Source organism: Bufo gargarizans, chromosome 4, assembly GCF_014858855.1.
Source record: "Bufo gargarizans isolate SCDJY-AF-19 chromosome 4, ASM1485885v1, whole genome shotgun sequence".
Lineage (NCBI taxonomy): Eukaryota > Metazoa > Chordata > Amphibia > Anura > Bufonidae > Bufo > Bufo gargarizans.
In genome coordinates this window covers 349,242,951-349,268,044 of record NC_058083.1, presented here as the reverse complement: position 1 = coordinate 349,268,044, position 25,094 = coordinate 349,242,951, and the positions used below count along the sequence as shown (strand labels likewise).

The window sequence follows — 25,094 nt, the reverse complement described above, 5'->3', positions numbered from 1 at the left end:
TATAGCCATAAGAATAGATGCTCCAGACTTGTCCTTACATGGTGAATGCATGAGAGGTAAAAGGTCCTCTTTTAAAGGGGTTGTAACAAAAAAAAAAAGCCACAAATAAGCTGGTGAAAAACAGGTTTTTTTTTGCCCTTAACGCATCCAGCCCTCGCCCATGTGAAAGAGGCCTTACAGGGGGTTCAGACCTGAGCGTTCTGAAACGAGCGCTCTGTATGCGCGATTGTACCGGCGTTTACAATCGCGCATACAGAGACAGGCGAACACACATTGTCGCGCGTTCCCGAAAGTCTATGTACGGGAACGCGCGACAAAACACCTCAAAAAAGCTCAAGAACTTGTTTGAGTGTCGGGCGTTTTACAGTGCGATTGTACGCGCTGTAAAACACCCCGGTGGGACCCATTCCCATAGGGAATCATTGGTTTCGCCTTGTTGAGCGGCTACGCGCTGTGAAACGCTCAGGTCTGAACTCAGGGTAAGGGATAGATACATCAATGTCACTGCATCTGGAAAGTATTGATATTTGTGCCAGAATTTACGGCACACTTGCTGCTCCAAATACATAAAGGATATGTGCCACAATTTTGTTTTATTCACGATATGCTAAACATAAGTAATTTTGGTGGCAGATCGTGCTAATAGAGATCTGCCTCTGGGAAACCACTGCCCAGCATGGGGACTAGCAATGGCATAGCAACAAGCAAATGCTTCCCTCCCAAGAATCACCTGTGTGATCAGGGTGTCTAATAAACCCTATGTTTTGCTGCAAACATGACCCTGCTTCAACAAACAGGGTTAAAATAAAAACAAAATAAAAGCCACCAAATTGGAATTGCCAGTAGCAGAACGCATTTGCGCATCCTGCATGTCACATTTCCTACACACGCTCAGCTAAAATCTGGACACAAAAAGAAAAGGGAAATAAAAAATAAATATGGAAAAGTGCAGAAAAACGGCACTAAAAAAAACCCCTATGCTTTCATGCAGCCTCATTGCACGTGTAGTTTACTGGGATTTGTGGTGTTGTTCTGTGTATGCAGACACATAATATGGTGCACAGGCCCAGAAATAAGGGAACAGAAGGATGACTGGAAGCAGCGCTGGCCTCGTGTCCCAATGGCTGTAACATGATCCACGCGGAGAGCAGGATACTTAGTTAGCTTTTCTGGAAATTCCCAAGGACATATCCAAATGCAGAGCAAGTCAGCGATCTGTCTGCAGCACAAGGGTGAAGGGAGCGTTTCCGCCTTCCCGCCGAAGCTACCAATCCGGTTGTTCCACATCTCAGATAATGTCCTCTTTGTTCCTCATTACTACGCTGCATGCCTCTCGCTATATTTATACACAGGGGCACATGGTGAAAAATACCCGGATGTGGGCTGTGAACAGAAGCCCCGCCATCCATTAGCACACATGCCCAGCTGTCCTAGCCTGTTACACACGTCACATACAGTACTCAGGAAAGCCGCAGACACACATGGGCTTTAATAGACGGCGAACAGTCTTAGCGCCATGATAGCCGCGCCCTGCAACGTCTGAGGAGACGTACTGGGCGGAAAGTAAATGCCCTTGCAACAGCAGACACGATTTACGACCCGACTGACTTATTGGCGCACGATCCGAAACAGGCCAGGTTACAGAAAGTTCCTAGTAGAGCGAGCTATATTAGGACGGCGCAATGACGCAGCACTGATATTCTCTTTCTCCTTGGAATGTCAGGCTAAGCTGCCCAGCACTACAGACGCGCCGCGCACGCGTACTAGAAGGCCCTCCAGCGCTGGCACAGAGCCAGCCCCTCCCTCTTCCCTTCCTGCTGCTCTGTCCTCCCGCTCACGTAAACAGTCGCTGCCTTATCATTCTGTACATGGAAGGCCTTTCAAGGGGAAAAACTGGGAGAGCTGAGCTTCAGCGACAAGTTTAACCCTTAACAGGAGCTCAGCTGCGAAATGTCAATTCTGAGACATGGTAGTGAATTGAAGGAGCCTGCACTCTTCAGGTGTACAGTACTAACTGATTGATTTAAAGAGCCCCTGTAAGGCTGGGTTCACATCACATTTTTTCCCATCCATTTAAAGCTACTTTCACACTCGTGTTTGGTGCGGATCCGTCATGTATCTGCACAAACGCTTCTGTTCAGATAATACAACCGCATGTATGTGTTCAGAACGGATCCGTTTGTATTATCTGTAAGGCCTCTTTCACACTTGCGTTGTCCGGATCCGGCGTGTACTCCACTTGCCGGAATTACACGCCGGATCCGGAAAAACGCAAGTGTACTGAAAGCATTTGAAGACGGATCCGTCTTTAAAATGCTTTCAGTGTTACTATGGCAGCCAGGACGCTATTAAAGTCCTGGTTGCCATAGTAGGAGCGGGGGAGAAGTATACTTACAGTCCGTGCGGTTCCCGGGGCGCTCCAGAATGACGTCAGAGCGCCCCATGCGCATGGATGACGTGCCGTGCGATCACGTGATCCATGCGCTTGGGGCGCCCTGACGTCACTCTGGAGCGCCCCGGGAGCCGCACGGACGGTAAGTATACTGCTCCCTACTACATTTTACCATGGCTGCCAGGACTTTAGCGTCCCGGCAGCCATGGTAACCAAAAAGCTAAACGTTGTATCCGGCAATGCGCTGAAACAACGTTTAGCTTAAGTCCGGATCAATGCCTTTCAATGGGTATTAATTCCGGATCCGGCCTTGCGGCAAGTCTTCAGGATTTTTGGCCGGAGCAAAAAGCGCAGCATGCTGCAGTATTTTCTCCGGCCAAAAAACATTCCGTTCCGGAACTGAAGACATCCTGAACGGATTTCACTCCATTTAAAATGCATTAGGATAAAACTGATCAGGATTCTTCCGGCATAGAGCCCCAACGACGGAACTCTATGCCGGAAGAAAAGAACGCAAGTGTGAAAGAGCCCTAACGGATCCGTCTTGAACAGCATCAGTCAATGGGGGACGGATTCATTTTTTATTGTGTCAGTGAAAACGGATCTGTCCCCATTGACTTACATTGTAAGTCAGGATGGATCCGTTTGCCTCCGCATCGTCAGGCGGACACCAAAACGCTGTGTCCACCTCCAGAGTGGAACGGAGGCAAACTGATGCATTCTGAGCGGATCCTTATCCATTCAGAATGCATTAGGGCAAAAACGGATCTGTTTTGGACCGCTTGTGAGACCCCTGAACGTATCTCACAAACGGAAACTGAAACGCCAATGTGAACGTAGCCTAACATATACAAAAAACGTATATATTTAAAGAGGACCTTTCATTGGTTTGTAGTAATGGAGATAAATATCTGTACCTGCGTCCCTGGCTGTGACGCTCTGCGCTGCAATTGGACAACACTACAGCCAGGGGAGAAGGAGACGCCCACAGAGAAAGACTGCGTCTTCTCCCTATACAGGAGGCGCAATAGCGTTATTTTAAAAAAACATGCAGGGTGGCAGAACCGGGGGGGGGGGGTTCACCCTGCATGTACAGATATTATTATTATTTTATGCACTTATATAGCGCTACTATATTCTGCAGCGCTTTACAGACATTATCCAACTGTCCCCAATGGGGCTCACAATCTAAGGTCCCTATCAGTATGTCTTTGGAGATATTTATCTCCCTTACTATAAACCAATGAAAGATCCTCTTTAAGGATGGGGTTCATATCACAGTTTTTCGCATCCTTTTAACGTATACAAAAAAAACATATACAGGTGAAACTTGAAAAATTAGAATATCGTGCAAAGTTCATTTATTTCAGTAATGCAACTTAAAAGGTGAAACTAACATATGAGATAGACTCATTACATGCAAAGCGAGATATTTCAGGCCTTTATTTGTTATCATTTGGATGATTATGGCTTACAGCTTATGAAACCCCAAAGTCACAGTCTCAGGTACCCTTTGCTCAGGGGGTATGGATTAATTAGCTGACTAGAGTGTGACACTTTTAGCCTAGAATATTGAACCTTTTCACAAAATTCTAATTTTAAGCTGCGTTAATGCAACTCCTTTTAATTTGCATTACTGAAATACATGGACCTTTGTACGATATTCTAATTTTTCGAGTTGCACCTGTATATGGTATCTGTTCACCAGAGTTCCATTGTAAAAATAAAATATACACTTTTTTTTTTACTGCACTATGCAGGATACAAGAATGTGGTGTGCTGCGTTTTTGTATCTTTTTTTCTAACATATACCTGAAATGGAGGCATAAAACATGATGTCTCAGACTGATGCCATACAGTTCCATTTTAAAAAACGAAATAAAAAATATATACCTTTTTTACTGGATTGTGCAGGATACAAGAACATAATCTGCTGTGTTTTTGTATTCTTTTTTCCCCAAACAAATACTTCAAATGGAGGCATAAAACGTGACGTGAACCCACCCTGATTGTTTTTAAAAAAGCGTATGTGTTTCCACACATTTAGCGATGCAGTTCTGCCACTAAGAAATTGCATGTGGCACACTCATTGGTGGTACAGAGGCCGATTTTCCTGTACTAAACGCCTATCGTATAGCTTGTAAGGGCTCATGCTCACGACTGTATGTATTTTGAGGTCCGCAAAAAATATGGATGACATCCATGTGCATTCCGTATTTTGCGGAACGGAACAGCTGGCCCTTCACAGAACAGAACTATCTTTGTCCGTAATGCAGACAATAATAGGACATGTTTAATTTTTTTGCGGAACGTTCATACGGAAATGGAATGCACACAGAGTAACTTCCATTTTTTTTGTGGACCCAATGAAGTGAATGGTTCCGCATATGGTCCGCAAAAAAAATAATACAGAATGGACACGAAAAGAAAATACATTTGTGTGCATAAGCACTAAGGCTAGTTTCACACTAGCGTGAAGGAACTCCGACATGCTGTTTCGGCGGGTGAACAGCCTGTCGGATCCGTGCTGCCGCTAGTGCACATGTTCCCCTGGACTACCTCTCCGGCCCCATTGACTATAATGGGGGCGGGCAGGAGTTCCGGGTGCAGCAAGGCAAACATGCCAAGAGGTGGTCGGAATAAAACTATTAATAGTGGCAGCACGGATCCGACAGGCTGTTCACCCGCCGGAGTTCTTTGCCGCTAGTGTGAAACTAGCCTTACGGCTCATTCACACGGCCGTTGCTGTAGTGAGGCCCGCAAATCTGGAGATACAGAAGCACAGTTGAGTGCTTCCGTGGGTTCCATTCCGTGTGTCCACACTGCAAAAAGATAGAACTTTTTCTTTTTGCGGAACGGATGGATCACGGACCTCATTCGAGTGAATGGGGTCGCGATCCACATGCGGCAGCCCCACGGCCGGGGCCCGTGCATTGCGGACCACAGCACGGAGGGGCAACGGTCATGTAAACAAGCCCTTAGGCCACTTTCACACCGGCGAGAATTCCATGTGGGTGCAATGCGTGATGCGAACGGATTGAGCCCGCACAGAATCCAGACCCATTCATTTAAATAGGTCTGTGTACATGAGCGGTGGTTTTCATGGATCACTTTTGCGTTGCGTGAAAATCACAGCACAGTTCTATATTCTGTGATTTTCACACAACGCTGGCCCCATAGAAGTGAATGGGGATGTGTGAAAATCGCATCCGCAAGCAAGTATGGATGCGATTACAGATGGTTGCTAAGAGATGTTGTTTGTAAACATTCAGTTTTTTTATCACATGCGTGCAAAACGCAGTAAATCGCATTGCACCCGCGCGATAAAAACTGAACGCGATCGCAAACAAAACTGAATGGCTTTGTTTTCAAAATCGCGCAGTTTTAACTGAACGCGTCCGGACATAATCCGGACACGCTCGTCTGCAAGGGGCCTTAGTTAGCATCTTGTTTGTCTGTTTCGTGTATGCACTGGGAGAGTTCCCAGTGCATCTATTAAGTGGACCAGTAAAAAGGGTTACAAATAAAAAAGGACACTGCATGGAATATTTTATTTACCCCTGTGATCTAGCAACACGGGGCCGGGTACGCCTGGTGCTATCAGGGACCTCAACCTCCTCGTCCGAACTTTGAGTAAGACTGCCACTGATTTCTACAGGTTCATATTCTGACCCGCTGGATTCGTCAGATGAGGGTTTCCATTCCTCATCCGACTGGGTCAGAAGCCTGTAGGCCTCTTCAGAAGAATACCCCTTGTTTGACATTTGGGCAACTAAATTTAGGGGTATTCCCTGAGACTACCCAAGAAAAAAAGCAAGCCTGTCTTACAAATGGGAGGCTAGCGAAGTACCCGAGGCCGCTGCGATTGATAAAAAAATATAAAAACTGATTTTTTTTATTGCCGCAGCGCTTGTAAAGTGGTTGTGCAGTCATAAAAAAATAAAATAATTTTGTTGCCACTGCAGCGGGGCGGGCGTGGGTGAACGCACGTGTGGGTGACCGATCAGGCCTGATCGGGCAAACACTGTGTTTTGGGTGGAGGGCGAGCTAAGGTGACACTAATACTATTATAGATCTGACTGTGATCAGTTCTATAAAAGTACAAAAGCTGATTAGCGATACGCTAATCAGCGAATTAGTGACTGCGGTGCGGTGGGCTGGACGCTAAATGATCGCTAACTACCTAACCAAGGGGCCTAAACTATCCTAAACCTAACCGTCAATACCAGTGAAAAAAAAAAAGTGACAGTTTACACTGATCACTTTTTCCCCTTTCACTGGGTGATTGACAGGGGCGATCAAGGGGTTAATTGGGGTGATCTGTTGGGTGTACTCACTGTGATGTGTGCTCCTCTGCTGGAACCAACCGACGAAAAGGACAAGCAGAGGAGCACAGAAGCCATTCAACACCTTATGTTTATAAATTTAATGAGCCAGATATATCATTAGGCAAAGTCACTTTTGTGGAGTGGAAAAGTCGCAAAAAAGTCCCAAAGGCTAAAACTGCGCACAAATTTGCGACTTTTTTCTGTTCTGCACTATGCTCGCCAGTTTTCTGAAAGTGGGCGTGTTTTCGTATGTAAATGAATCTCTAGACAGATTTACTATTGGGACTTTTTTAAAAAGTCGCAAAAAAGTCGCAACTACACTCCAGTGAGGACCATGCTTATCTTATGAGACTTTTTAATAGAACATGCGACTTTTTCATAAAAACGTGCGACTTTTGTAAAGCTGCTTACTGACGGATAAACTGCTACCGTCAAACCACATTTATTACAGTCTTAAAGGGGCGATCATAAATCTGACTAGGCTAAAACTGACTTTAGCCATATGTGAAAGTGGAGTGAGCTGTCAGAGTCGTGATAAATCTGGCCCAATGTGTTATATGGCTTCTGATTCGTTTTTTGAAAATCATCAGCTTGTCATCGCTGATCATTGGCTGGCAGGCTGATGACGAACTTGTCCTGCATCGCAGGCCAGCTGTGAGCGTAATCTCGCGTCTCGCGAGATGACACGTAGATGCGTGACTGTGCCTGAGTGAGCCGCCTCCGGAACGCGATCCTGCGTTAGGCGGTTAAATGCCATACCAGCCTCCATTATGTTCAGGGAATGTAGGTTCCACACCATGCATGTGGAACCTGAATTTAATGAAGGTTGGTGTAGCACAAGCGGAGGTAGTATGATTGCCTTGTCATTGGCAGACAGGCACTAATAGATTTGTACATAATGTATTTGCCAAGAATCTCACACTTATAACGTAGTATTAGTACATTTTCTATACTGATTATAGCACTATCATATTTACTTTATTATTTGTGTTTGCAGAGTGTTGTTGCATTGTTTAAAATGTATGCGACCCTGCAAAAAAATGCAGATGTGGATTTAAAAAAAAAGTTGGTGTGCATGAGTCCTTATAGGGAACAAGCATTACTACAAACACTCATTCACAATAATAGGCCTATATAAATGTGCTGGTGATCATTATCTTTCAGGCAGCTGATTGTGCTGTGTGAACAGTGATCTGCTGCCCAGAAGCAATACATCTGGATGAAAAGCCCAGTGCCCATCAGAGGTTATATGTTTGTAGTGGAAAATAAGCCAGTTCCAGGATACCATGGCAGCATGCTGTACCATCTACTCACTGCGGGGCCACAGGGCCCCTACTGCCCCCAGCTCTGAGGCCTTATCCAGCTTTGTGGATTAGGCTACTTTCACACTGGTGTTTTGGTTTCCGTTTCAGGACTCTCACAAGCAGTCTAAAACGGATCAGTTTTGCCCTAATGCATTCTGAATGGATAAGGATCCGTTTAGAATGCAACAGTTTGCCTCCGTTCTGCTCTGGAGGCGGACACCAAAACGCTGCTTGCAACGTTTTGGTATCCACCTGACGATGCGGAGGCAAACGGATCTGACAATGTAGGTCAATAAGGACGGATCAGTTTTCACTGACAATAGAAAACGGATCCGTCCCCCATTGACTTTCAAATGGTGTTCAAGACGGATCCGTTTTGGCAACGTTAAAGATAATACAAACGGATCTGTTCTGAACGGATGCATTGGTGCAAATCCGCCTGTGCAGATCCATGACGGATCCACACCAAACGCGAGTGTGAAAAGTAGCCTTACTATAATGTCCTCGTCTATACAGTAATGTGCACCATTTGGAGCCAGAGATGTCTGATGGCGTGATATACAGGGACAGGAGATCTTCCAGCTCATACGAGACATGGCGGAGAGCTAGAGAAAAGGAGCAAGTCACAGTAATGTCCTGTGGGAGAGGGCGGGCCCTGCCTGTATGTGCGGAGCCCAGGCATTTCAGGAAAGATTTGGTTTTCCTCAAAGCATTTCACTAATTATTAACCACTTCCACTATCCATTCGTATTGAGAGCACCCTTAATGCTCACCCAGCAACACGTGCCCGCCACAGACTGCACATACACATGTAACATGGCCGCCAGCAGCATTTCATACACTTCAAATGAACAGCCTCCCCCAAGTAATATTGTGGGAAGATCACATATCTGTCCCTAATTATACGACAGAGAAAATGTGCTTGCATCACAGGCACAAAGTCCGCGCCGCCCTCCCCCAGCAGAGCATAGTAACTGAGTCAGTGGATCTCCTGCAGCAGCTCTTGTTTGTTGTCTTGGCAGCAGTTCAAAGAATGAGGGGGAGGGAGAGCAGGCGAGGAAGCGTGGGCGTGCAACAGTTACTGCGCCTGCGCACAGAGGAGGCGGTGGCGGCTGGACTGGGACTGTCGAAGAATCAAGTAAATAGAGAACTTGGAATCACAACGGTTAGCTCGGCCGTGACGTCACCGGCTTCAACAGGGAGTCTGTGACGAGAGGCGGGAAGGCGTTGTGCGGAAAGAACTGCCGCTAGAAACGAGCTGCGGGCAACTGTTGGATGCCATAAGTGCGACAAGTCGGCACATATCGATGTCGTGCCAGGACTAGCCCGGCTTGGAGCAGGAAGGGGTTAAGGCCAGAGTTGTTGTGAGCTTTTGGCAGTCTAGAGAGGGGGGCTCCTCTGGTGACTGAGGCCGCAGCCAATCACTTGCCTGCTTCCCCTCCCCCCTCTGCTCTCCCTCCTCCCCCTCCCAGGAGCGGTGCAGCTGAGGAAGGCGAGAGAAGGAGCACTTCACAGAGAATATTTTCCTCCTCCTCCTTATCCCGGGCGTAGTGTGCATGTCAGAAGCCGGACCTCGCTTTAGCCAAGGCGGAGGGCGCCGCCGCCCAGCTCCCCGAGGCTGAGTACCCCCCACTTGCTGCACCCCTGGAACACGCTCAGCTCCGAGGCGGGGAGTGCACGTTCTCACTGGATTTGAGCGGCTTGATCTTTATTGCTATGTCATCCGCCACGGTGGCCGCCTCCCGGAGACAGTCGTGTTACCTGTGTGACCTGCCCCGCATGCCATGGGCCATGATCTGGGACTTCACGGAGCCCGTGTGCAGGGGCTGTGTCAATTACGAGGGCGCCGATCGCATAGAGTTTGTTATCGAGACGGCCCGACATCTGAAGAGGGCCCACGGCTTCCAGGATGGCAGGTCCCCGGGGCCGCCGACCTCCTCCTCTTCCTCTACTGCGTCGTCTGTGAAGCCGCAGCTCACCGCCAAGGAGATGGCGCAGATTGGACACACGGTGGGGGGCCCAGAAGGCATCTCGCGGGCCTCTCAGCAGCCCCCTCCACCGCAGTGCCTAGACCGCTACCCACTGGTCTCTGAGAGGCCGCCGCCCCGCCTAGGCTCGGATTATGGCGTTGGGCGGCAGGTCAATGGGATCCTTCTCCCTAACGGTTTTCCCAAGCCCGACGAGCCGCCTGAGCTCAACCGCCAGAGCCCCAACCCGCGCAGGACTAGCGCCGTGCCCTCTCTGGGTGCCCTGATGAACGGATCACCCATGGGCGGACGGGCTCCTCCTTTAGGGATCTCGGCCTCCTTGGTAGCTGCCGCCACCACTTCTGCTGATATGGGCAGCAAGCGGCCGGGCTCTGTATCCAGCAGCGAGCACGATGCCAAGGAGAAACACCGGGCTGATAGCTACTCTGATCTGGGAGACAACCACAAGGGGAGGGCAGAGGAATGGATCAACAAGCCGAAGACGGTCAGGGACACGCTGATGGCCATGCAGCACAACCACTCTCCATTTGACGCCAAATTCAAGAAGGATCCGGGCGCAGGGAGAGTTCTGGGCTTTGATACCAGCAACCCGGCTTCGAAATCGGGTATGAGCCTCCTCACCATATGCGTGGCCGTCGTCGTACTGGTGTAGCTGGGTAAATGGCGCTGAGGGGGAGGGCAAGGATCATGGCTGCAATGTGTTATTGTGCTGATGCAGCAGTTCCGAGTGGAACTTGTGGATTAGCAGTGCTGTGAGTGGTTGCTATCCCTGGGCACTAGACATGGCGGGGCTTACACGGGTGGGTGATGCCACACTAGCCCTCGGTAAAGGTGGGCGTGGCTTGTGGTGACTAACCTGTCATGGCACAAGCGCTTTCGCTTTAGCATTTAGTAAGCTACCGGCAAGAAGCTGCTCTGATTTCATGTCCTCTGCTGTTTACTCATTTAGGAGCCATAGAATGAAGTCATAAAGTCCATAGTGGCAGTTGGCACTGCCAGCAGCTGCAGACTTGGCAATTTCCATCACTTATTATTTTTTATTTTTTTTATATTGTTGCTGTAGGCGGCCTGAGTGCAGGTATTGGAGGGCTTGTCTTGTGTATGTGTGTGTGTATATATATCAGGATTTTCTGAATACAACCGGGCATAGGCATGAAGTATTTATCTGCAGAACGTTGGCAAATGCCGTTGAATGTGATGGCCATACATGTGAGATTAAAAGTGGATGCTGCTCAAAAATAGGCTGGACCAAAGATGGCTGTTATGTCTAGCCAGCTTGGGGCCCATTGTGGTGGTGTGTCCTGTAGAAGGGCCGGAATAACATAGTAACGACTACATCATAACTTTTTCAGTTGATGCAAGTTACGTAATCCTTTTGAGGGCTTTTCTTTCGTTATGTAGATTTGTTTTATTTCACCCACCCCTCCCTAGTTTGTAATCTTGTTGTCCTACCCACTTTTCCCCTTCTAACATCTCTTTATGGCTGTTGTTTAGAACAGGGACGCCCAACCTGCAGCCTCCCATCATTCCTGGACTGCCTACACCTATTTCTGCAACAGTTGGAGGGCCGCAGTTTGAGCACCCATGGTTTAGAACAATTCCGCAGTAAAGGAAAAAGCATTGCCCTACATGCCTTGTGATAAGGTGACTGCAGCTTATGAAAGATGTTTAGCCTGAAGCTGTCGTAGCGGCTGCCATAGGCAGGCATATACTGTATCTGTTTGGCTTCCCGTGTAGCATCCCAGAAGGCGACTATGAATGACTGGCACGAGCCCTGGTGACATTCTAAATGAAAAGTGTTTACACTGCAATACCTTGCCTTGTCCGAGTGTAGCAGTAGCCATCCCTTTGCTGGGTCAAGTAGTGCTGCACGCAGCAGTGTTCATGCCATTAAATATGATGGAGTCCCATGTGACTGTAGCCTTGCATAGTGGTAGTAATTGGAAACCAGTGCAGTTCTGGTTTTTACCTTTAGGCGTGACTGGAAAATGCTTTATGTAACCGTTCTACATTAATGAAAACAAAGTACTGAGAGTGAATTCATGCAGATTTTTATTGACCCACATCCAAGTAATTGCTGGTAATGATGAAGTAATCGAGCACTATTTCATTCTTTCTGCTTAGCCTGCAGTAGGCCACATGGTACGGGGTTGCCCAGATAGGCATCAGTCATTTTCCAATTTAAACACATTAGTGGCAGTTATATTTGGCCAGGCCAGCCCTGGAAACCGAGATGGTTAAGGAGCCCTGCAATGTAAATAAAATAAACAAGAATGTTTCCCAGAAAAAAAGTTTCAAATATAAAAAAATGGACTGCAAGGGGTTATAAATAATTAAAGCCAAACTGACCTTGCCAATCTGCTGTCATATAAAACGGTGGTCCTACCACCACTTCCTCCTTGGTGTTGGCTCAACATACCAGAAATGCTGAGCACGGTCCCCACAGCCAGTCACTGACCTTTTGTGGTGACTCAGGAATTGGCTAAGCATGCCGTTTTTCTGGCGACTTGAGCCGGTCAAGTGTCAGAACAGCAGCAGATCAGTGAGGTTGGTTGTGGTGTACTATTTACTCAAACGTGACTCCGAGTCAGACCTCCCAAGATTGGATATTGAACTATCCATTTCTTCCTCTTTCTCAGCACTGGGTATCCCACCAACTGGTGATACTGCAGAGAGCATGACATTTAATAGGGAGTGTACTAAAATGGGGTCTGTTATTTTCCACATAGTCTATGTATATATTCCACCTTGTCGCATGTTGTATACTTTTGACATAGAATGGTTGTTGGGGCCTTGTATTACGTATAACATGGCAGAGCAAGAAATATCGTGAAACTTTAAACTTATGTACTTGATTACTGAAAAGAATTGAAGCTTGTTTGGTGATGTTTTCAGTGGTAGCCCCTTTTACCCAATATTCTGATACTGTTGCAGGGGTAGTGTTTGGCATTTTTGGACTCCTGTTAGCTATTCATTAGAGGACCATGCTGTGTGCATCCAGTACTTTACAAACAGGGATAGCTTTGTGACAATTTGGGTGGCGGGTGTCTCATGAGACACCATAGAAATAAATTAAAACTACACCGTTGCAGCCATAATTAATGGGGGTTTCTGAGCTTATATAACATAGTGCTGAGATGTCTTCTCAATAGTTTTTGCCACCATGTATTAGCCGTAGTTTCTATTATGTGGTCAGCTGTGTGCAGCACAGTTTTCATGTTAGTGCTTTCTGTGGGCAAGATTAACAATGTAAAGAACTACAATTCACATGATTTCTCTCCCCTTTCACAAATATTGCCTCCATTTTTTAGTTTTCTGCATGCAGGATGTAAGGTAGTGTAGTAAGTACTTTGTCTTCCCAGACCATACATGCTCTGGTGCTAACTCTGCACGCACCACTTCCAGAGACTGGGAGGGAAGAATAGACTTAGTAAGCTGAGAAGAGGAAAATGTGTGACGGCATGTACTCTAGGGCTCATGCACACAAACATATTTTTTGTCCTCATCTGATCTGCATTTTGTGCATGTCAGAGGCAGGCTCTTTCACTTCAATAGGGCCGCCAAAGATGCGGACAGCACACGTGTGTCTGTTTCGCTGCACCTGCAAAAAAATAGAACACTTCCTATTCCTGTCTCCATTATGGACAAGAAGAGGACTGTTCTATTATGTGTCAGAAGTTCTGTTCTGCATAATGTGGAAGGCACCTGGATGGTATCAGTGTTTTGTAACTACAGCCGTGGGGAGAAGGGGATAATACCACATGTTCGGAGTACAAGAACTCGCACCAGCAGGAAATAAAGACCAGGAGCGTGGCAAAATGACTGCATGGGAGACTTGCTTACAGAGGGGGTGATTTATCAAAGTGGTGTAAAGGAAAACATAGCAACCAATTACATCTTCTCTTTTCCAAAAGAGTCCTGAAAAATGAGGTTGCTATGGGCAACTAAGCTAGTTTACCTTTACCCCAGTTTTGATAAATCTCCCCCAGTATGTTAGTAAAGGCCCAATTACACTGGCTGAGTTGTCCAGATAATCTATAACTAGCTTTTGGAGGAACACTAGTTCACATTTTTCTGCCGACGTAAAAACTGCTGCTGATTTATTAGGTAATGATTGTGAGATCTAAACATCATTCTGCTGCCAGAAAACAATGATTCTTTATGGGGATGACTATAGCGATCGCTCCTCCCCATACTATGGAGGAGATTGCTGCATGTAAATACAGCGGTCTCCTTCACTGTTTTGGTTATCGTTTGTGAGATCCTTTTAGGGCTCTCGCAAGCGGTCCAAAACGGATCAGTTTTGCCCTAATGCATTCTAAATAGATAAGGATCTGCTCAGAATGCATTAGTTTGGCTCCATTCCGCTTTGGAGGCGGACACCAAAACGCTGCTTGCAGCATTTTGATGTCCGTCTGACGAAACTGATCCGTCCTGACTTACTATGTAAGTCAATGGGGACGGATCTGTTTTCACTGGCACAATAGAAAAGTGCTCCGTCCCCCATTGACTTTCAATTGTGTTCAAGACCGATCTGAAAGTAGCCTTACCAAGAATTCTTCCTTCCCAACAGTCATCTGGCAGTGTAAAGGGGCCTTAAATGGGTTGTCTCACCTTAGCACATGGCATTTATCATGTAGAGAAAGTTAATACAGGGCACTTACTAATGTATTGTGATTGTCCATATTGCTTCCTTTGTTGACTTGATTTATTTTTCCATCACGTATACTGCTTATATCTAGTGGGTTACAACCTGCAATGGCCATCCTTGTGTGCTATTGGAAGAGGCATCAGCCTTTTTTGGTGGCTGGGGCTGCGGGAGTGCACCCAGGCTGGTGCTTTTTATAAAATCTGTTCTTCTATCCTGTTGAAGAAAGATTTTGTTAGTCTATTACTCGCCAGTCTTTATAATTTTAAAGAGAAATTGTCTGCAGGCAGCTGGTTAAAGATCGAGCAGATCAATGTAAAATAGTTTTCTGGGAGAAGACTTGGTAAAACTTGTTAGTTATACATTTACAGGCCATATTGCACAGACAGATGAAGCAGACGATTGTTGGGAGGGGAAGTGTTCCCTCCCGTCAATCGCCAGCTCGCTAGAGGAGAAGACTGTTACATGTAATAGCGGCAATCTCCTCAGTATAGGGATAAGTAATCGCTAATGCGTCGCTCGTCCCTATACTGTCTCATTGTTTGCCAACAGCAGAGCGCCATACAAACCAGATTTTTTGTTAACATGTTAAAAGATCCCGACGAACAAGAGGTTGCTCGTTTATCGGGTAATTGGCGGCAGCATTCGACTGCCAGATTGCTCTTGGCGATTATCTTGTTGATGATCTGCCTGTGTAAGAGGGCTCTGCTCCTTCTGATTTCATAGTTCACCTGTCCGGTGTTATAAATTATAGTTGCCAGTAACTGATAGCTGTACACAGGGAGGTGTTGTCATTGATAGTCGCCTATCTCGTATACACACAGAGAATGCTATCAGTTACTGACATGTCCTCCCAAACAATGAAATCAGAAATGGCAGCGATTTAAATGTATAAATTCCACATTTTACTGAATTTCCCCCCTCCCCCCCCCCCCCCCCCCACACACACACAAACAAAATAATATATCAATCTGTTAAGCTTCTTGTACTTTATAACATGCTGCCTGCATATTACACTGCATTTAGTAGTGACAGGTCCTCTTTAAAGAGGGTAGCAGGATCAACCCTATTAACACACTCATACTGCCATGTAGGGTTGATTCTGTTAAATTAAAATTATACCTGTTTTGTATAAAATCGATTGTGCTGTTCCTGAGAATACTTTACTTTATCCAAATGGGATGATGTACACAGAGGGGCTAAGTCCTGCCCATTGGTGCACTGGATCCCTCATTTTGCATAAAGTATAAGAGGGTAATTTATCAAACTGGTGTAAAGTAGAACTGGCTTAGTTGCCTATAGCAACCAATCAGATTCCTCCTTTTCATTTTCGAAAGGAGCTGTGAAAAATAAAAGGTGGAATCTGATTGCTTGCTCTGGCTAACTAAGCCAGTTCTACTTCACACCAGTTTGATAAATGACCCCCTAAGTCGTCTTATTCTCAGGAACAACGCAACAGATTTCCCAGCATAATTCTAAGCAGTATCAACCCTACTAGGCAATATGCCTAGTTTTATAGTTGATCCTGTGACAGGTGTGCTCAAGTTTATGAAAGCTCTGAATTGTGATTAGCCGTAGAGCTGTCTTCATGGGACACGATCAGGATTAGAGTTGAGCAAAGTGAGCTTCGGATGCTTCCTCCAAAGTCTCTCTTCGTTCAAAACTTTGAAATAATACTGTATGGAAATCCATCTCCGTATAGAATGTGTGGGCTCCGATGAGCTCAAGTAAGTTATTCAATGAAGTCACGCGTGACTTCATGAATCGGGACGAGTTTTTAACCTGTTGGTAAGATGATATAAAACTGTATTGAATTTTGTTCACATCACACTTTAGTCCCATGTTCAAAATATACATGTGACATATGTTAAACTATGCAGGGATGAATGGTAGTCTCAGTACTTTTGACAATGCTAAGTTGTTGACAGCACTTGATAGGGTTTGAGATGTGAAGACCAGGCTAACTTTTTGTGATGCCTTTCTAATCGGCAGTAGTGTGAATATGAGCCTTTAATTAGGCAGTTTCTCTTGGTCGGGGCTTCACTATGAAATGCTCCGTCACAGGCCCTTTCCTCTGCTCTGGGTGGTGGCTGTACTTGTTTCCTGGTTCAGTGCCCCGACTGTCACTCACAGCAGACAGGAGGGGTTGTGAAGTAGGTCAATGCAGAGATCACCTCACAGTGAGCACCACTGTATTGGTCTCATGTTCATACCCACATTGGCGAGAAAAATGTTTTAATAAATGCAGTTGAGCAACTAGGAGCAGTGGGCTGTTGCCTTTATACCTAGAGGCTCTGCTCTCTCCGCAGCTGATGCACAGTCTACACTGACTGACAGGGACAGACCGTAAAAACATCAGCGCTCTTGGCCCCGTGAATCAAATTGCAGAGAGAGCAGAGCCTCTAGATGTAACAGCAACTCCCCCGTTACTCTTAGAGGTTCATCTGCATATATGTAAACATCCTTTTCTTTCAGCAATGCACTTATGAACATAGGAGTAACACAGATGTCTTTAGCTGCCAGGTGCACATGTCACAGGTCAGCCAGTTTCATAGGTACTCATTTTCTAACAAATGCACTTTAAGGGTTAAAGAGGAAATGTAACTTCTCCTGACATGTCTGTTTTTAGTAACTACTTTCATGACCTTTGTAATAATATTGAGGCTTTTATTCTTATGACTTTTGTATCTTTATTATTCTTGCTAGAAGTAATTAATTGCTAGCAGTTTGGACTAAAGGCCCAGGTGGGTGTTACCAGCTGTGGGTGTCCCTACAGTCTGAGATTATCCAATCAGTGCTGTCTGTGTCAGACTGCACTAGGGTTGTTGCAGGTATCAAAATTTCGATACCGGGACAAAAGTATCGATACGATACCGGGATTTCCATTTTTTCGATACTGGGCTGCGCAGTCTAGTATCGCAGAACATGAGCGTGCTGCGGCGAGCATGCTCATGTTCCCTCAGCAGCACAGGAGAGAAAGAAGCAGTCTCTCCCTCCCCCTTCGCCGCTGCCACCAATGAACGGAGAGAGGGGCGGGCGCACTGCACCGCCAATGATGGGACTTTTCCTGGGTCCAGACTTTTAAGTAGCAGGCTACACAGAGCTGCACCCATAGATGTCCCAGCACTTACTATTATTCCTGGGTGCTGCTCCGTTCGCCCGCTGTGCCCCATTACTGTCTCCTGCTCCATATGCTAATTGCTATCGGAGCAATGGGGAGGAGACTTCAGCTTCTCTAGTGGGCGTTCCTTCTCCCTGTGTTGCGCTGCGATTGAACAGCGCTACAGCCAGGGAGAAGGAACGCCCACTAGAGAAGCTGATGTCTCCTCCCCATTGCTCCGATAGGTAATATTTTAATCTAACTTTTTTGGGCATGGCGATAAGTAATATGTTTATTTGGAGCCCCTCAATTTCACTGCCACCAATGAATATTCTGAGGAGGGGGACCCTGTGGCCACTGCCACAATGAATATAATACTGCTGGGGAATATAATACTAGAGGGGGTTATCTTCACTAAGGTGATGCTTAGGGACCATTGTTGCATTTAGTCTGAAATTAAAGCCTGATGAAGTTTTTGAAAAGATGGGGGAAGAAAGTGGATGATCTCCTGGAACATTGATCTGTGACATATTGCTTGAGAGGTTGGGCATTTGGTTCCTGTTAACTTTCTTTACTGTAAGGCTTGTTTCACACTAGCGGGCTGTATTTTTCACAATTATTGTATCTGCCTTTCCTCACCACTGTCTTGACTATAATGGGACTAATGTTGGAAACAGGCTGGTCCCATTATAGTGAATGGGGCCTGGTGCTCCTCTGGCCCTTTTTGTCTATGCTGGGTACAATGAACTCTGATAGGATGTTCCTCTGCTGGACATTTTTAACTCCAGTTTGAAACTAGCTTAACTTTGCTACATAAGGCCTCTTGCACATGGCCCGTGTGCACTCCACATCACAGATGCGGACCCTTTTACTTGAATGGGTCCACCATCACGGAGAAGCGGAACAGAAGCATGGATCGGAACCCCACGCAAGCCCTACGGAGTGCTTGTGTGGGGTTTCTGTCCATGCCTCCGCACCACAAACAAATAGAACTTGATCACTGACCCATTCAAGTTGAATGGGTCTCGATACGTCCCGGCCGCCGCACGGACGCTGCCCGTGCATTAGGGATTGCAAATTGCGGTCCCCAATGCACGGAATGGATGCACAACGTTCGCGTGCAAGAGGCCTAACTTGGATTATCAGTTTCCAAGTCCCAACTGTTGTTTTCCTGCACTCATATGGAAGATGGCAATATCAATGAGATGGATGGTGATGGATTTTTTTTTCTACACATTTAGGGAAGGATTATAATTGACAGATTTTGCCTGTATAAAGATGGAGGATCCACCATTTGTAATAGTCGATTGTCACATCTTGCCTACTCCTTCCTTGTATAATCTCTGTGCAGATTGCAGACCATACCTAGAAAACTGTCCCATAGAAGGGAAGTGTCCCTTTAAATGTGTAGTGTATATGGCCCATGGAGCTGCTGTGAAGCATATCTCTGAATGCCATTAAGCAGCTTGGGCTACACGGCTACCCGCATATTCTTCAAGAAATCGAAACCTACAATCATAGTACAGAATAGAAGAAAAAAAGAATGTCACTATATGGTTTAACTGGCAGAAAAAAATTGGAGGTGACACAGTCCCTTTTTAAATTTCTTTTTTTTTGTGTTCTGTTGATTTACTTGTTTATATAAGGTTGGAAGTGTCAGTGGTCTATTCTGAAGTGAGTAAGAGATTACTAAATAGCCAGTCGGCATAAAATGAATCTGCTTAATCCTTAGGTTTCCAGCGGGGAAGGTCTTTAAACATCGTGCCTGCACACCCAGTTGCGATAGCCAGCGGGTCTCTGCTGTTTCAAAAAGCAGAGGTCCAAAGTTGAGTTCTGTTTAAAGTTTAGGTGGTTTTCCACTTAAAAAATCAACTACCGAAGTTATTCAACGAAGTCACGAGCGATTTCGCAAATGACTAACTTCTGCACGTCGGAGCCCATACATTTTAGTATTGTACTGAGACTGATCTCTGTACAGTATTAATCTGACGTTTTGAACAAAGCAACTTTGGATGTAGCTCAACCGATAATCCCTTTTATGTAGTAAAAGGCTGAATTTTCCTAAAGATTTCAATAAAACTCTTTGAGGATGTTTTTAGAGGACGCTTGTATGTTACTCAGCCACTTATGTTTGATGAAAAGCTCAATGCAGAGTCCATGCAGATTTAAGTGCTAACTCGTTGCTGCTTGTTAATGGCCGCACGGTTTGCGTAAAACTGCACGGCTAATCACAAACCACAGCAAGTTAGCACTTTTTTTTCATTCCGCTGCATGAATAAATGTGACTGGCTGTTTTGCCAGCCATTATATGTAAGTTGTTAAGTCTTTGCTGCTCTGCCATAAAGATAGACAAACTGCCACATCAATGTCAGCACTAACACATGTCTGACATTTGCATTGTTAGATTTATCCCTAGTGGCCAGGAAGTACAGCTCTATGCATAGTAATATGCATGTAGAAGATGACATGAGGGTGAATGTTTTACTGATGATGCAGCTTAGCACTTGCTTAAAGGGGTGATCCTGGAAAAGATAATGAGCTATCCTCAGGATCAGCTGTTTTGCTGTGCTCACTGGAGCTCTGCTGAGCGCCCAGCAGCTTTCCAAGCACAGTGCTGTAGTACATTGTATAGTGGCAGTGCTTGGTATTGCAGCTCAGCCCCACTGACTCACGGGCCTAGGAAGAGGCTGTGGTGTTTACAATGCAGCATTATAATTTTTGTGCTCCACTGAGGCAATCTTATCGCCACCAGTAACGCAAGACTTGTTTAGATTCGTGCCTGGGTTGTTAGTTTCTACAGTTCAAAATCCAAACTCTGGTTCATTACTGACCGTGGTGCAAGCCACAAACCCAAGTTCAGTTTCTGAAACGCCTATATATGCGCAGAAAATAACTCTAATGGCACAGGCACGAGACTAAACCAGTTTAGCGTTTCTGGTGGCGATAAGATTGCCTCAGCCGAGCCCATACATTGTAATGGTGTATGGAGCGCATATTATGAATGATATTTTAGAAGAAATTGGGGTCAGACAGAGCAGTCCAAACCTGTTTCGCTCAACACTAGTGACCATGGCATCTGCGAGCTAAAAAAAAAAAACAGAGCACGTGCTCCTGGGCCTGCAACAGCTTTCTCTAGCTGGGATCAAAGAAGCCGGATTGTGTGTGTGCGGCAGCCTGGATCCTCCTGAATGATTCGAAGCTGGAGCAGATCATAGTAACATGGTGTCATTCTCATAGACCTGTATTGGAGTCTGTGAGATAAGCAATCCCTAAGGCCCCTTTCACACGGGCGTCATTTTTTTGGCCCGGCTAAGAGCCGGGTGCGTTGCGGGAAAATGCGTGATTTTTTCTGCGCAAGTGCAAAACATTGTCATGCGTTGCACTCGCGTGAGAAAAATCGCGCATGTTTGGTACCCGAACTTCTTCATAGAAGTTCGGGCTTGGGATTGATGTTCTAAAGATTGTATTATTTTCCCTTATAACATGGTTATAAGGGAAAATAATAGCATTCTGAATACAGAATGCATAGTAAACCAGCGCTAGAGGGGTTAAAAAAAAAATAAAAAATTATTTAACTCACCTTAGTCCACTTGCTCGCGAAGCCGGCATCTCCTTGTGTCTCCGCTGCTGATGAACAGGACCTGGGGTGAGCTGCTCCATTAAATACAGGTTAAGGACCTTCGATGACGTCACTCCGGTCATCACATGGTACGTCACATGATCTTTTACCATGGTGATTCACCATGGTAAAAGATCATGTGATGACCGGAGTGATGTCATCGAAGGTCCTTAAGCTCTATTTAATGGAGTAGCTCACCCCAGGTCCTGTTCATCAGCAGCGGAGACACAAGGAGATGCCGGGCTTCGCGAGCAAGTGGACTAAGGTGAGTTAAATTTTTTTTTATTTTTTTTTAACCCCTCTAGCGCTGGTTTACTATGCATTCTGTATTCAGAATGCTATTATTTTCCCTTATAACCATGTTATAAGGGAAAATAATAATGATCGGGTCTCCATCCCGATGGTCTCCTAGCAACCATGCGTGCAAATCGCACGGCATCCGTACTTGCTTGCGGATGCCATCCGATTTTCACACACCCCATTCACTTCTATGGGGCCTGCGTCACGTCAAAATCGGAAAATATAGAGCATGCTGCGATTTGCACTGAACGCACAAGTGATGCGTTAAAAACATCGCTCATGTGCACAGCCCCATAGAAATGAATGGGTCAGGATTTAGTGCGGGTGCCATACGTTCGCCGCACGGATCGCACCCGCACGGAAAACTCGCCCGTGTGAAAGGGGCCTAAAAAGAAGAAAAAGTGTTTATAAAAATTCAAATGACCCCCACCTTCCCCCAAATTTTTTTTTAATATCATGGACACCACCACATGTGAAAATGCCCATGCTATTTAAAATATAAAAATACTTATCCCATACAGTGAAATGGGGGGAAACAGTAAAAATAGCGATTTGCCTTTTTTTTTTTTTTTTTTGTTCACCTACAAAGTATTGAAAAAATATATTGAATAGAAAGTGATCAAAAAGTTGTACACACCCCAAAATGATATTAATAAAAAGCACAGGTGGCCCTGCAAAAATGGAGCCCTCTCACATCTACACATAAATACAAAAAAGTTATGGCAGGATATGGTGATTTTTCAAGGTTTTGTTTTCAGTATTAAAACACAAGAAAATCTTTGGTATTGTAACAATTTGTAATCGTACTGACCCAGAGAATGAAAGTAACAGGTCTGTTTTTTAAGACATGCGGAACGCTGTAAAAACAAAACCCATAAAACTTTCAGAATTGGAACTTCTTTTTATATTGCATACCACTACAAGGTATGCAATATTAAATGGTGCCATTAAAAAATACAACTTGTCCTGCAAAGGGCTTGATTGAATAAAGGGTTCACTCATGTAGACAGCCCATTTAACCTGCCTGTGGTCCCACCGTGCCTGTTCTGCTGCCTGGCTTTCGCCATTCACAGAACCTCTAAGTGGCTTTAAGGACCACATGGTTAGGACCATTGCGGTTGTCTGCTCACAGAAATATCAATACATATTGTTTCATATGCACTAACACATTATGTTCTCTTTTTTTTTTTTTTTTTTTTCCCCCCCCCTCAATAGGTGCCCGTGCAGCACGAAAGAGAAAACCTTCTCCAGAGCCAGAAGGAGAAGGTGGTTCTGTTAAGATAAATGGTGATGGACAGTCATGGCTGCCAGCAGCTGATGGTCTTAAAATTTCTCCAATGACTAGTACTTCTTTCATATCTCCCCCTTCTACTGTCTCTCCTCATTCCAACCATACTACACCACCAGAAGCTGCACAAAATGGCCAGTCACCAATGGCTGCTTTAATATTGGTGGCAGATAATGCTGGTGGCAATCATGCTTCAAAGGATGCCAACCAGGTTCATTCTACAACTAGGCGAAACAGTAACAGTCCACCATCCCCTTCCTCTATGAACCAAAGAAGAATGGCTGCAAGGGATGTGCCAAGCCAACTTTCTAGTGGAGGAACATCATCTCATGCAGGAATGGAACAGGTGCACGCCCCAAGCATTCCTGATTCTTCCATACCAAACAGTATACCATTGTGCTGCACTCTTTGTCATGAGCGTCTGGAGGATACACACTTTGTACAGTGCCCTTCAGTACCTACTCACAAATTTTGTTTCCCATGTTCAAGGCAAAGTATTAAACAGCAAGGATCATCTGGAGAGGTGTATTGTCCAAGTGGGGAAAAATGCCCCCTAGTGGGATCAAATGTACCGTGGGCCTTCATGCAGGGAGAAATAGCTACAATTCTTGCAGGGGATGTAAAAGTGAAGAAGGAGAGAGACTCTTGACTTTTTTTTTTTTTTTTTTTTTTTCCTTTGCTTCGTAGCCACCATATTCTCTCTTACTAAACTTCTTACAGTGGGGAGGCGTGTGTGTGAGAGATACATTGAAAATATATAATATATATATATATATACACACACAGGATAAATGTAGACTGGCTGTATACATGGCTGTATAATTTTTGAATACATTGTGTTTCTATTTTTGAAAACAAAGGTATGTACTGATCAGAAAAGGTATTCTTTGTTATTGTTCTTTGCAAGTATTTGTTCCTATCCAGTGACAGTTACTGTTCTTTGTAGGCTGTGACTTGAGATGCTTTTTAGAGCACTTGGAAAACAGAAATGCTTTTAGCTGTATTTGTATGCACTTGTTAAAAATGCCAAATACATTTTATGACATTGTTAATTGTCTCTGGTTACTCATTTTCTTTGAGATTAAGCTTTTTTTAATTGTAAAATTTATTGATGTAATTTGAACCACTGGGTGATGTTTATTAAAAAAAAATCTTGTTCACCAAAGCAATATTTTGAGTACGGCAATTATTTAGTTGAGCAATCCATATTGTATATAATCAAGCATAGTATATTGAAAGTTAACGTAAAGTTTTATGCCATAAACCTGGGTTTCTCAACTCCGGTCCTCGGGACCAACCTACCAGTCATGTTTTAAGGATTTCCTTAGTATTGAGCAGGTGATATAATTAGTGTCCATGCATGACAGGTATTCATTCTGTGGGATATTCTCAAATCCTGACTGGTAGGTGGGTCCCGAGGACCGGAGTTGAGAAACCCTTCCATAAATGTTTGATAGGTGCGGGTCCTACCTCCTGGAGTGGTTGCTACACATGTGTGGCTCTCTACTTTCATTTGTATGGGAGTTCACAAATGGCTAAGTGTGGTATTTTGTGAAATCCCATAGAAGAGAATGGAGAGAGCTGTGCAAGGACGACAACCTCTACTTTTACGTGACTACAAGATGGGACCCTTTTCTAAAGATAAGCGTGAATCCCAGAGCTGGGACACGCTCCTATCGGATATTTATGGTGTATACTAGGACTATGCCATCAGTGTCCACTTGGGAATATTCCTTTTAATTTAAAGCTTTTACAACTTTAGTAAAGGGGATGTCTGTCTACTCAAGATGTTAGTGAAGGAATCTGCAGTTGTCTGTATACATCACACTTTTGTGAAAGCATATTGGGAGGGATGTTGATTCAGTTTAATCCGTAATACTACATATTCTAAGTGGTAATTCCACTGTGCAAATTGCAATTCTGTGTATGACTTCTAACCTTATCGGGTCTGACTATTTGAAGATATATTGTTTCTTTTAACCATTTTTTTTATTCAAATGCACTGTTCATTTTAAGGCTTCACATGCACATTGCAGATTTGGTCAGGGTTTTCCACAAGTATTTAAAAGCCAAGATCAGGAGTGTGGAAAGAAGCATAAGTCCTGGATTTGGATTACAAATACTGCA

General features: G+C 45.0%; 1 protein-coding gene across 1 annotated transcript; it reads left to right on the top strand.

Annotated features, from left to right (window-relative positions):
- The first annotated feature begins 9,120 nt into the window (after positions 1–9,120).
- IRF2BP2 (interferon regulatory factor 2 binding protein 2) lies at positions 9,121–23,672 on the top strand. Its single transcript, XM_044289315.1, has 2 exons — positions 9,121–10,617; positions 22,895–23,672. The coding sequence occupies exons 1-2, from the start codon at positions 9,741–9,743 to the stop codon at positions 23,614–23,616; spliced, it is 1,599 nt and encodes a 532-aa protein (XP_044145250.1). The 5' UTR covers positions 9,121–9,740; the 3' UTR covers positions 23,617–23,672.
- Positions 23,673–25,094: the final 1,422 nt, after the last annotated feature.